The following is a 14,894-nucleotide window of genomic DNA, read 5'->3' as shown; positions in this document are numbered from 1 at the left end:
AATCAGTTACTTGTGTAAAATAATCTCAGCTTTCTGAAAAAAATATTTATTTTTTCGGGGAACAGAATGTCATTAAAATTGAGTTTATACTCCAAGTAGTTGGTTTTTTCGTGTTGCCCAAAATTTGAGAACTTTTCTATTATTTTTTTCAGAAAGCTGCGGAAATTTTACATAAAAAGTGTAAATTTAAAATTGGGACCTCCATAAAAACACTTAGAAAAACCAAAAAAAAAAAAAAAAAATAGGTAAAAATACATAGAAAAGTCGAAAATAAAATGGGAAATTATCTTATTTTTACATATAAATATTTCAACTATTTTGAATACTGTAGTCGATTTTTTCCCGCTTCTAAATAGTTTTACCACTTTTTTTGTTTTTCTGACAGTTTTAATGGAGATCCCAATTTGAAATTTACACATTTTATGCAATGTTCTCTCAGCCTACTGATAAAAATTTTAAAATTCTCAAATTTTGGCCAATATGAATAAAACAACTTTTTAGATTATAAATTAAATTTTACTGACCATTGTTGAGCCATCATATTATTGTATAAATTTTATTAATAAAAAAAACATGTAATGACTGTTATCATGTACACAATGATTATTTGTATAACATTATTATTTAATGTTTTTTAGCCCTGGATGAAAGGGTTTTATTTGCATATTGGTTAAGGCTATAATAAAGCTATGTTATCCGTTAATCATTAATTAAAGCCAGGACCATACTTCCAGTTAGGTAAGATACATTTAACAATTCAAATACACACTCTTTATGGTGAATTTTTATAGAAAAAAAAATATTCACATAACAAACTAAAAAAAAAAAAAAATTATAAGATAAATTATTCATATATTCAAGTTGCAATTCTCTTTCTTGTATACCAAATAAAACAATACAAATTAATTTTTTTATGACTTTAATTAAAATGTTGACTTTGATAGTTGAAACGTAGGTACAATATTACATTGCGTGTAATAATAATTTCATAATAATTTCAATTGTAAATTTTCAGTTTATAAATAAATATATATTTATTTAATGAACACCTGGTGGCATAAAGTAAACGGTATGATATTTTGCCTTATGGTTCAAAATGACTAAATCATGGCCTGATTATAGCATAAAATGCATAAATACAGTTTAGCTCTCGAGCTATTTTTGTTCAGTAATATGCAACGTTTGATACTGAAAACTACAGTGTAGTTCGATTTTTCGGTGGGACTTATTTTTAAAGCTACTTACAAACAATTGTTTAAAATGCAATTACTTTGTGAAATTTTGACATTTTTCAAAAAAAAATTGTTATTTTAAAATGTGTTTTTGGCACTTAAAAAGACGACGAAAGAGAAATATCGTACTTTTAAAGTTATAAGCAAAACATTCATTTTCGGTGTTTTTTTTTTTTGGAAATCTAATAATTTTGTAAAATGTTGACGTGTACAAACATTAATATTTATTATTAAATCTATCTGTTGATTGAGTCGTACTTGGTGAAGTTGGAATACTTTTATCTTTTACGAATTTGAGTAATTTTTAAAAAATAGTTTCATACCTTACTAATTTTGTTTACTTTCTTGATATTATGAATAATTTTAAATAACGACCGAGTGTATGGGGGGGGGGGGGGGTAAGTGTATAATTACCAAAAACTATGGTAAAACGATTGGAGAACTCAGAATTGATCTATCAAGCTAATATGGCTAGCCTAGTTTTGAAGTTTATATTGACTAATGACTTAAGGGGATTGCATGCGGTCGGTTTTTTCAGTCAAAACACATAATTTTTAATCCATTGCACAGACCAAACCAGTAATCCGATAAGCAATCTAAAAACAGTTTTGAATTTGCCATGAAGTTTACTTGGGATCGGGCAGGGTACTTTTTTCAATTTTTAATTTTAACCCTTTCCAAATGTGATTTTAAAATTTGAAATTTTATATAATGTACAAACGAATTTTATACATAGTAGGAGTAAGTTATCAAAAAAGTACCATGACCGATCATAAGTAAACTTCATGACAAATTCAAATCTGTTTTCAGATTACTTATCGGATCACTGGTTCAGTCTGTGCGATGGAACAAAAAATGTATGTTATATTAACTAAAATGGTTTTTACTCACAGACAAAATAATTTAAATTAAAAATAATACCATGAAGCCTATTCAAATTAACCGGTAAATTAATTGACATGATCCAAATTTATTAAAACCACTTTGTTTTTAAACGAAATACTTTATACATTTATTCTAAAAAATCCAGTTATTAATTAATAGTTTTTAAAGAAATATCCTCCTACAAAACTTATATTTAATTATTATCAGCACTGCATAGTTAGCTAACCACTCCTGAAAACATACAACATTGTTCCAGGGTCCTTGGAACAAGGGTTAAAAAATAATGGTGTTTCTGGATCAAGTATTATAAGGTCTTTAGCAAAACTTAAAAACAATTGTCTGACATAAAAATTACCGCCAATAATTTGGTAAATTAACATTTCGGATTATCATATGTTTAAAACTTAAAAGTTCATTACAATAATGTTATTGAATAAAAGTAAAAAAAAAAAGAATTATTATGTTTGTGATGAGTGGTTATATTTTTCATGTACAATAATTTTTTTTCACTGTTTAAATTCCATAAACCAAATGGAATTTTAAATTATTAAAGAATGTCCCTAACTCCTATAACATTCTTAACTCTCGCTCTGTTCCTATCATCCAATCCATCCTCAAATTCATCCTTGATGCTGGGTTTCATATATAATTGTATGTAAAGCTATTTTAACATTGTGTAATTTTTGTATATAATATTTTATTTATTATTTATTTTTTTTTTTTCTCTCTATTATTAGTTTAGTTTGTATATACTATCTCTAATCTGTGTAATTGTTGAGCTGTTAAATTTATAATAAAGGCTATATAAAAAAAAAAAAAAAATTATTAAAGAATTGTACAATATTTTATAATTGAGTAGCGTAGCGTCAGAAAAGCCCACACAAAATTTAATTTTATTTTATGACAATAATAATTGTAGAACAATATCAAAACTAAACTGACTCAAACCTTGAAAAATGTGTCCATTAGATAGCAAAACTTTTGGAATTGGTCTATAAATATAATATATAAATGGGATTTTCTTGAAATAATGGATTTGTCGGTTGTTTTTCTAGCTTTATGCGCCTCAACTGTAAATTTTTTACAAGTACATTTGTATTATATATGTTTATATCTTTAGCAATATGGTTTAACCCATTATACAGAAAAAGAACTAAATATAGGGGTTTGCAATTTTTTTGCTGTTATTTTCTGAAACCAGCGTTATATTTTAATTTATACAATATTATTATTGTCGAATAGACGAAACCATGTTGGTTATCTATAAATGTCAAAAAGTTCCGCTGTATGCTAATATATGTATACCATATATAATATATTATTATCGCCTTAATAAAAATTCTTTTGTTTTACTTATCACAGCACTCGCGTCTTGTACCTTACATAGACATACTATTATAATAATATATTATCGTCGCAACTTAATCTGTGCACAGCACGCACAAAAATCACATTATAACACCATAAATTAAAACGATATAAAACCCATAAAGTCTATAGAGATCCAAATGTATGTCTGCGTTGTATACTAATATTCAATATTTCAATCTATATAAATACTTTATATCGTACTGTTATATTTTGTTGTAAAGCGATAATATTGTAACATTGGGCACATGGCGAATTAATTATATTATGTTAAGCGCAATTGTCGATTATAATGATGTTTAATATAACGATATAATTATAATTTTATCGAATTAGCTGTCGTCAACAAAGTCCATTTAATTATTTCCTACGATCTTTGTATGTACATATGTATATATATATATATATATTAATAAATAGCGCGTTAGATAATATAATATTTTGCGACTTAATAACGCACGTACCAATAACTATACGTGTACGTGTAAATAAAGATTATACGTTTTATGCATAGGTGTCTTATTTTTTTGTTCAAAAACTTTTTTCCTCCTAAAACGAATAACGGTATACGACTATACAGTGACTGCGCGTTGAATTTTTGCATCTTTAACCCCCGACCAAATACCGGTGATTTTTAGCGCTCATAATCGACGAGTTTTAAGAGAAGTTGAAAGTTCAAAGAGTGACTTGTGACGTTGTAAAATTCCTACGCTATAAGCGTGTATTGTAAGAATAATCGTAGGTAATTAAAAACTTTAAACTAGTCTATTTAGTCATCCCGTTGGTATTTTATATCATTTTTAATTGAAAAGCTGTATCCCCACTCTCAGAAATATTTTCGCAACAATAAGTTTATCCTGCGCGCGCACAACTGTGGCGGTGGTGCATGAAAATCAAGGTGCCGCAAGTTTTATAAGCCCGCGCTTGGTCGGCAGCGCGACGAGCCGTAATTATTATTATGGACCGCACTGGTCGCGAGGAAAACTATCGGTCGTCATAGACAGCCGCGGACTTGCTCTGCGTCGCGCCCCCACTGTGTTTTTTTATTGCGCGGCGGAGTCCGCCGTCCACGTCGCCCGCCCGCCCGCCGCTTTTTAACGACTACCGTGCCGCGACGACGTTCAAAAAAAACGTTTTCCCGCCCGAGTCTACGTTGTCATCGGTAGCGGCCAGTGCAGGTGGCAGCGACGCCGATTGATCTCGCACCCCTTCGGCCGAGGCGGCGTGTAAGGCGCGTTAAAACTTAAACGAAAACATTATTGTAAAATCCGTACACCGCGGCCGACTGCGCTTGTACGTAGTTTTAGGTCACGCGCGCGCTATCGCGTACGCCACCGCCGCGCGCATTGGCTGCACTGCGGCCGTCGACCTTGAACGTGGATTCCCGAACGTCGGCCACACTGGCGCCGCGCAAACGATAGTATCGCTTACAAAACAATGGGAAATCGTCGAAACTCATTATTTTCGCGAAAACCGTACTCGAAATTAGTGTGAACCGTCCCGAGCGAGAAATTCGACAAACGGCCACGATTTTCCGAAGGAGCCCGTCGGCAACACGAGTGCGAAACGGCCACCGCCAGTAACTATCGATTGTTGAGCACCCGGAACAATCGTTGACCCGACAGCCGATGACTGCCCCCGTTCCCCGTAGTTCCATCACGTCCCGTGAGTGCTTTATTTACATCGAGTTTTGTTGTCGAAAAATATAATTCCCGTCGCCGATTTCGTTGTCGTTTTGTTGTTTTTACCGTGCCGTACCGTCGCTAAACGTCGGCACATCGCACTGCCGTCGTCAATTCGTTTCCGAACGGGTCGCAAAAGTGCCGTCCGACCGCGCTTATCGGGTGCAAACATCATCACGTCAATCTCGGACAACACGGTGAGTACATTACACCACTACGCGGTTAAGCGACCGCGGCCGCGGCAGCCTACTTTTCGCCGTCTCGGCCGCGGCCGTGTTTATGTTGGGCCTCGCGCGCTTGCCCGTGCTCGTCCCTGTTGTCCGACCCGGATTTCCGGCGTTTTTCGACAATCTGCCCACCGATTTTCCCGTCCCCCGTTCCATTTTCACATTTATTCCGACCATTTATCACCGTCGCCAGCGGTTCCCCCAAATCGGTTATCATCGTCCCCAATGCTGTCCCTGTCCCCCCGAGGATTTTCGCAATTTTTTCCCGAGTCTAATCATTCCGCCCGATTTTCTACTTGCGGTGCAACTGGATTTTTCATTCATTTTCCGTATATTTTACCGAAATTGCACTATCACTCGAACCTGATAATATTTGTAAATTTGTTTAAAACTGCGTTTACCGCCTATCCGTTTGTGGAAATGACGTTTGATTCGTTTTACAATAACTTGCAGTTATGCCGCACACCACTTTTAGTCAAAGGATTACATTAAATATCGAACGTTTCAATATTTAACATACGAATATACAACGATACAAGTTGCTAGAACGTGCATTTTTAAGAGGCAATATTTCACTAACGATGGTTTCGTTACAATCCACTATTTAGTTTTGTGTTAACAATGTATTTATAAGTTGAACAGTTATAATATTAAAAAAACAACAATACGTTTATCCCGTTCTAGATCTAGTATATCAATCGTAGTTCGATCAATTTGTTTCATACTCATTGAACAGCTACTTTTTTAATCTGATATAATACCTCTTTATTTTTTTGTTTATTGTGCAAATTGTTGCTGCCTGTTTGTACATTTTGTTATGTACTCCTTACTTAAAATACTTTAAATTTATACATTTTTAGCTTTGATTTTTAAAAATAATATGTAACTAAATTGTATATACATCATAGTGTTCATTATGAAAGTATTTAAATTAAAAAAAACAAAAACATAAACAAAAAACTTCCCAAGTTGAATTACTAATATTTACTTAAATAATCAAATCCACTAAGTGTTATACAAATAATCAGCATGCCTCGGTAATGATTACCTGACCTTATCTCTTAACATTTTTGTCCAGTAACGCATAGCTTTTTCAGTATATATCCATTAGTAAGATTTGCGTGTTAAAAACACAATACCTAAAGAAACTAGTTATTTAAATCTATAGTTTATTAAATCTTAATGCATTTCAAAACTTAATAATAATTTGATAATCCAAGTGAACTCTAATTGAACAATTTTGGTACGTTTTCACTTTAAATTTGAAAGCAATATCAAACATCAATAAAAAAAATAAGCGTTTTATTTACTAGCTTACATGCACTGCTAAAACTAAATTTTTATAAGTCAAAATTATCTAAGTCATTTTTCACTCCTAAAAGCTCTCATAAAAATTGTATTATATTGAAAGTAATATCACACAAATAATCTAAAAAATAAGCTCACTTAAGCAAAATACAAAAATTGTCCATAGTTTGCGACTGCAATTTTTGGCTTCGAGACCCTTAAGGGAAATTCAATCCACTTTTTTAAACATAGTGTATGTGTTTGTTACAAATACATAGAAGCATTCAACATTAGTGTTATTGTATTCAGGATGATTATTTAACGCCTTAACTAATAAAATTTGTTTTTTTAGGTCTTTCTGCCTGGTTGACGTTAAGAAAGGATTTTGTATTATGGCCTGAATTACTATTCCCTGAACTAATTTCAATAACATTTTTGTAAGTATTAAAAAAAAATAATGAAGACTTCATTTTTTTAATATAATTGTCATGAAACTCTTGAGTTAACATATCTGAGTTAAAGTTATATCTAAAAACTCGTAGTGCAAAATATCGTTAGAATTTATTACAAAATCTGCTGTAGTTCAAATATTATTTCATTTCGTATTATTGTTTGAAAATTATTTCATTTTTAACAAACAAGGTACTATATGGGGTTGGGGATGTTGTGGCCAAAAATATTTTTGCTACTTAACTTTAACTACTTCAGTACATTTTTTTATTTTCTTGAAAGCCTAGGTATGTTCTTAATTTCAATGAAGTTCCTTAATGCAGTACAATTTTTTTTATAAATTTGGCAGTTAGGTATGCTTGTATGCGATAATATATTATATTATTGGTAGGTATAACGCTAAAATAACAATAGTTAATTTAATTGTTAACATTAAACCAATATTTGTTTTTATTTGTAATAATAACGTTGATATAACTTTTTCGATGCTTAAGGTTTAATTTAAAATACAACATTAGTAGTTAATTAATTTTGGAAAAATTAACAAAAAAAAATTTTTAATTCAATTAAGTATGGTTAAAATTAAAATACAATTTTGTTTTAAGTTTTGAAATAATTCAAAAATTATATAGTTGTTTATTTAATTAGGTTTGTTTTCTTTAATTTCAGGTTGAACTATCAGTCGATTATTAAAACACGCCATAAAACGCAAGGATCGAAGTGAAATTATTGAAACACAAATGACGTCTTCAAATTATATTTATCTAGAATGTGTAAAATGGCAAATTTTACAAACTGGTTACATTTAGTCACATACTGCTTAATTATGTGAATTTAGACTTTAACAGCAACCTGACAATTAATACTCACTTTGAGTTATAAATAAAATAGGACATATTATGTAAAGTAGTGTTAGGACTTCGTGCAATTTTTCTTATCATGTAATTATTTGTTACTAGTAATTTTTTTACTAGGTCTATCTTTGTATAAATACTACGAATCATCATGTCGGACCTACTGGTGGACAGCCCACCAAATAAAAGGCCCAAACTGGAAGACCCATTCCAAGGGTCTTCAGACTCATCTGGTGTCTATTCCAGCAACGAGATGTTTGATCTCGAAAATGATCTCCCCGACGAACTTATCAGCACGTCATCTTGGAATCAGCAGCCTGATATGAAACAGAACCTCCCACCCCAAATGCCGCTACAAAATGGAATGCTCATTCCACAAAATAATCCGCAACAGCAATTGCAACAACAACCTAATATTCAGCAACGCTTGGTCGTAAGTCAACAACAACTGGCACATCATTTTATGGGCAACAAACAACATCTTGTTGCGGGAGCTGGAATGACTATGAACAAACCATTAAATCCAAATATGCCATCCCCAAATGTGATGGTTGGAAAATCAGGAGAACCAATGGTAGTAAATATGGGAAATGCAAACCTCAACTCCAATCAACTACAGAACAGTATTAGTGGAATGTCGAACGTTAATATTATGATGGGCAACAACTTAGTAAATAATTCTATACACAATCCTCATCACGGTATTTCCCAACAACAACAAAACGGACCTATGATGGGAAGAAATATCGCTATGCATCATCCCCAACAAATCCGCAGCCAAGCTCCACATCAATTACACAACCTTCCAATGAACACTCAACAAAGATTACAAGCTCCTATAGGCGCAATGAGTCCTGTGAATAACTTCAATGCTTATAATCAGAACAACCAGCAGATTAATGTCGTTCAGCAACAACAACCAATTAATATTGTACGATCGCAAGTACCTCGGTTTAACGCCAATACAAATGGAATGCTAGTTGATAACCCTGTTCCTCCTCAACCCCAAGTGAATGTTCGTCTAGGCCAGCAAGTAAATATGCCCAACCAGAATGTGGTAGTGCCCCCTCAAGCAGGAGGTCCTGCCGATAGAAGCCAGGCTAATCCAGAAAAACGAAAAATGATTACTCAACAACTCGTGTTGTTATTACATGCACATCAGTGCCAGAGACGAGATAATCAAGCTAACGGCGAAGTGAGACAGTGTCGTTTACAACATTGCAATACTATGAAAGGTGTGCTTGCCCATATGACATCGTGTTTGGCAGGAAGGAATTGTAATGTAGCTCATTGTTCTTCGTCTAGACAAATAATATCGCATTGGAAACAATGTACCAGACCAGACTGCCCTATTTGTCAGCCATTAAAGGCGACGAACAATCGTAATGCGTTAAACAATAATACAACACAAAACGCTAGTGGAATGAACGACATGAACTGCTATAACAGTCAGGTTAGTAATCAAGTAAACCAAGTGCCTAGCGGGGTTGCAAATAACGTCGGCATTAGAACAGCTATGCAAGCTGGCCAAATGCCACATCCTCCTAATAACAACGTGATAGCTCCCAATCAGAATATCAGGGTGCTAACTCCACATTCTCAACCTCAATCAACAACTACTATGAGTACAGACCCAGGGACGAGTTCTGTAAATGACATGTTGCAGTCTGTATCCAATACGACTGTACAAGCGCCATCGAGCATTCAACAAGCTGTGACAAATATACCAAATTCGTTCATAATGACAACTAGTACAGACACAATGACAACTCAAATGAACAATCAAGCACAACCCAGTCAGTCAATGCCAGGAGGAAATCATATTGAAACCAAAGAATGGCACGAGTCAATTACTCCTGAATTGCGAAATCATTTGGTGCATAAATTAGTTCAAGCGATTTTTCCAACATATGATCCAAAAGCTATGTTGGATAAACGTATGAACAATTTAGTAGCTTATGCTAGGAAAGTGGAAGGTGACATGTATAATGTAGCTAACTCAAGGTCGGAGTACTACCACAGGCTAGCCCAAACATTTTACAAAATACAAAAAGAGTTGGAAGAAAAAATGCAGAAACGGAAAGAACAACAACAAATGCAACAACAACAAATGGGTACTCAGCAGTCAACGACTAATGTAAATGCGCCATGTTTTCCAACTGCTTCAGGTCAGGGATTGCCAACTCAACAACAACAACAAACACCACAACAACAACAGCCTTTACATCATTCGTCAATTCAACCCAATCAACAACCTAACTTGTCTCAGCAACAAGTAGGAGCTACGACTGGCTTAATGAAACAAATGGCAGATCGGGTTCATTTCGCTATAACATCGCCCGTACCGGGACCAAGCCCAAATACTAATTTACCACAAACAACTTTTGGTTTGACTCAACCGCCTGCCCAAAGTCCAATCAATACTAGTCAGTTCCCATCTAACTCACAAATGATGCCAAACATATCTCAAGCTTCTTTCGCTCAACCTCAGTTCCCCAACCAAACAATGACCCAAATGCCTCAACAACTACACTTGCAGCAACAGCCGCAAGTACAACAACAGCAGCAGCCCCAGCAACAGCCATCGCAGCAACAACAACACTTAAACAATCAATTGATACAACCTAATAGACTTAATCAGATGAACATGGATAAAATGGTGAACGGCCCTAGTTTGATGGCTGGTAACATGACACCAGTTCCGAGTGTATCGCCAATGTTGCCTAACAGTATGGGTAAAGGGTACCCCCGAAATGAGTCTTCGTCTTCAAATAGTCATTCGAGTCAGATGAATGCTATTGCTTCAGCCCTAGCACAAGATGATTCTCCCAAAGACGTTAAAGGTGAAGTTAAAGACGAATATGATGATAGTAATGATGGTAAAGGAGCTTATGGAAAAGGGAAAATGAATCAGGAATCAACATCAGTAACTGTAAAATCTGAAATCAAACAAGAGCACAGCGAAGATACCTCTAATACTGTAAAAATGGAAGTCAAAATCAAAGAAGAAGCAGCGAGTCCTAAACCCAACATCACAACAGAAATAAAACCATTTGAACCAACTACTACTGATAGTAAAACTGCCATAAAAAAATGTGTATTTAGACCAGACGAACTAAGACAAGCGTTGATGCCTACTCTGGAAAAACTGTACAAACAAGAACCAGAAGCTGAACCTTTCAAACAACCAGTCGATCCTCAAGCGCTTAATATACCCGATTACTTTATTATAATTAAAAAACCAATGGATTTATCAACCATTAGAGAAAAACTCAACACTGGACAGTATTCAGATCCTTGGAGTTATGTAGATGACGTTTGGTTAATGTTTGAGAACGCTTGGCATTATAATAAAAAATCTACAAAAGTCTATAAATCTAGTACAAAATTATCGGAAGTCTTTGAACAAGAAATATATCCAGTGATGCGTAGTCTAGGATATTGTTGTGGCCGTAAATATACATTTAATCCACAAGTTCTTTGTTGTTTCGGCAAGCAACTCTGTACAATCCCGAGAGACGCCAAATACTTCAGTTACGAGAACAGGTATATTTATTGCCAAAAATGTTTTAACGACATACCCGGCGATGCCGTGACGATGGGCGAAGACCCCACCCAAACTCAGCAAGTCATAAAGAAAGAACAATTTGCTGAAATGAAAAATGATCATCTAGAATTGGAACCTTTTATAATGTGTATTCACTGCGGAAGAAAACTCCATCAAATATGTGTGTTGCACAATGAAAACATCAACCCACAAGGTTATATGTGCGATAAATGTTTGGTGAAACGCAGCGAAAAACGAAAAGATAATAAATTCAATGCGAAAAAATTGGCTATTACTAAGTTGGGTACTTACATCGAAACGAGAGTTAACAATTTCTTGAAGAAAAAGGAAGCAGGCGCGGGTGAAGTTTCTATACGTGTTGTGTCTAGTTCGGACAAAATAGTCGAAGTCAAACCGGGTATGCGAAGTCGTTTTGTCGAAAGTGGAGATATGATTGGTGAATTCCCTTACAGAGCTAAAGCACTTTATGCGTTTGAAGAAATCGACGGGACTGATGTTTGTTTCTTTGGTATGCACGTTCAAGAATACGGGTCCGAAGCTCCTACGCCAAACACAAGAAGAGTGTACATTGCATACTTGGACTCGGTAAATTTTTTCAGACCCAAACAGTATAGAACGTACGTGTATCATGAAATATTACTTGGTTACCTTGATTATGTCAAACAACTTGGTTATACAATGGCACATATTTGGGCTTGCCCTCCATCCGAAGGAGACGACTATATATTTCATTGCCATCCACCTGAACAAAAAATACCCAAGCCAAAAAGATTACAAGAATGGTATAAGAAAATGTTGGACAAGGGTATTATTGAACGTATTATTCTCGATTATAAAGATATACTTAAACAAGCTATTGAAGATAAATTGAGTTCTGCTGCCGAATTACCGTACTTTGAAGGTGACTTTTGGCCAAATGCGTTGGAAGATAGTATCAAAGAGCTGGACCAAGAAGAAGAACAAAAGCGAAAGCTAGCTGAAGCCGAGGAGTCTGTTGAAATGTTTGTGAGCGATGAGGTCGAAATTGGACCAGACGGTAAAAAGAAGGGGCTACAAACGAAGAAAAAATCAAACAAATCCAAATCGAGTCAGAGAAAGAGCAGTTCGAAGAAAACTATGTTACCGCAAACGAGCAGTGATCTCTCTGCTAAAATTTTTGACAACATGGACAAACATAAAGAAGTGTTCTTTGTTATTCGGTTGCATAGCGTTCAGTCTGCAGCTGCATTAGGACCAATACAAGACCCTGATCCGTTAATTAGCTGTGATTTGATGGATGGTAGAGATGCATTTTTGACAATGGCTAGAGAAAAGCATTACGAGTTTTCGTCTCTCCGAAGAGCAAAGTTCTCGTCAATGGCCATGTTGTATGAACTTCATAACCAAGGGCAAGACAAATTTGTTTATACTTGTAACAGCTGTAAATCGCACGTCGAAACTAGGTATCACTGTACGGTTTGCGATGACTTTGACCTTTGTATCACTTGCTATGAAAAAGAGAAACATCCTCACAATATGGAGAAGCTGGGTCTTGACTTGGATGACGGTTCTTCGCCTGGAGACCAGAAACAAGCTGATCCTCAAGAAGCCAGGAAATTGTCTATCCGTCGTTGTATTCTGTCGCTTGTACACGCCTGCCAATGTAGGGACGCCAATTGTCGTCTAGCAAGTTGTCAACGTATGAAGAGAGTTGTACAGCACGTTAAATTGTGCAAGGTTAAATCCAATGGTAACTGTCCAATTTGTAAACAGTACATTGCTCTATGCTTCCATCATGCTAAATACTGTCAAGAAGCCAAATGTCCAGTTTTGTTCTGTCCCAACATGAAACACAAAATCAAACAACAGCAATTGCAGCAAAGACTACAACAAGCTCAGCTATTGCGAAGAAGAATGGCTATCATGAATACAGGTACTTTAGGCACAGAGAACACCAACACCGCCCCTGTCGTTGCCTCACCACACATGTCCAACCAACCCAAAATGATACCTCATAAGGGTCCGGGCATGCCTCCAGGAAAGCAAACGCCTCCTGCGAACGTTTTACAAGTCGTAAAACAAGTACAAGAAGAAGCTGCGCGCCAACATGATAATGTGGGATATGGAAAAGGAGTTCCTCAACCACAAATGCAACGTCCACATATGCAAATAGCGCCACAAGCTCCACAAGTCAATCAGTGGGTAAATGAACCGAATTACAGTCAACAAATGATGTTGCAACAACAACAACAGCAGCAGCAGCAACAGCAACAACAACAACAACAACAAAGACAGATGAACATACAACCTCAGCAACAACAAATGATACTCTCAACACTGACCAACAATCAGCAGAACCCAATGCTTCAACAACAACAACAACAGCAGCAAGTTATGGCTCCCAGACCTCAAGGTTACCAACAAAATCCCAATCAAGTAGCGAACCAGCAATCGCTGCAACAATTAATAAGCGCGCTGCGCACAGGCAACGACAGCCAGCCTGAACAACAGCAACGCCTGAGAGAGTTGCTGAGAAGTAATCCACAGTTGTTGGCTCAATTCATCAGGAACCAGAGGCAACGGGCTGCGATGTTCCAACAACAACAACAGCAACAACAAGGCGGCAACATTGCTCCTCCAATGTATCCTCAACAGATGCAGGGCCAACAACAACCTGGAGGACCGCAAGGACCTAACCAACCACAATCGAATATGCCAAACAGAATGCACTTATAAAACGTAGAGGGGAGTAAACAAAAATTTTAGAGCTTATTTAAAAAAAAAAAAGGTGTTGTTTCTATTATATGTGTACATTTATGAATGTAAATAATGGTAGCTTAAAGTACAAAATAATAATTTTGTATAATTATTTAATCGGCCGTGTTGACTTATGACTTGTGTACATTTGTTTTGCTATTTGTTGTTGTTATGTAGTTAGGAAAAAGATTTAAGGAGGCCCTCCTTAATGTTTAATTATAAGATGCGAACATTTATAATTTCCTACTTTAGTAAAATAATATTTGTTGATTTTTCCTTCTGTACAGGAATAATGATAATAATATTATAATTGTATAATATTTTATTTACAATTTTGTACTCCTAGACATTCTGTTATTACTATTATTACAATTATATAGAAATATTATTTTTAAGGGATATATAATTTATATTTAAAAAAAAAAATGGGGCAAATGATGACTAGTAAGTCTTATCCAACTTATTTATTATTCAATTTTTTTTATACATACATAATAATTTAATCCTTAACAGCTTTTCTATAAGTTAGCCTGGTATGGCTTCTTGTTTGTCCTTAGTCTTTAAATAATGTAACTTAAGGTTTTTTTATTATCATTATTATTATT

The 14,894-nt window shown here is 35.0% G+C and overlaps 1 protein-coding gene across 1 annotated transcript; it reads left to right on the top strand.

Moving 5' to 3' along the window:
- The first annotated feature begins 4,869 nt into the window (after positions 1-4,869).
- On the top strand, positions 4,870-14,822 carry LOC126840264 (histone acetyltransferase p300). The gene is made up of 3 exons (XM_050575894.1): positions 4,870-5,364; positions 7,034-7,118; positions 7,801-14,822. Exon 3 carries the CDS (start codon positions 8,137-8,139, stop codon positions 14,266-14,268), a length of 6,132 nt encoding a protein of 2,043 aa, XP_050431851.1. The 5' UTR covers positions 4,870-5,364; positions 7,034-7,118; positions 7,801-8,136; the 3' UTR covers positions 14,269-14,822.
- Positions 14,823-14,894: the final 72 nt, after the last annotated feature.

Source organism: Adelges cooleyi, unplaced genomic scaffold, assembly GCF_023614345.1.
Source record: "Adelges cooleyi isolate 19-005CV unplaced genomic scaffold, UGA_ACOO_1.1 ACOO_flye_CR_arks_rails_tigmint_CR_PRNA_376, whole genome shotgun sequence".
Classification (NCBI taxonomy): domain Eukaryota; kingdom Metazoa; phylum Arthropoda; class Insecta; order Hemiptera; family Adelgidae; genus Adelges; species Adelges cooleyi.
This window is presented reverse-complemented; position numbering and strand designations above follow the sequence as displayed.

Excerpts from the sequence above, each read along its gene's own strand:
- LOC126840264 (XM_050575894.1), top strand. The coding sequence starts at position 8,137 with ATGTCGGACCTACTGGTGGACAGCCCACCAAATAAAAGGCCCAAACTG.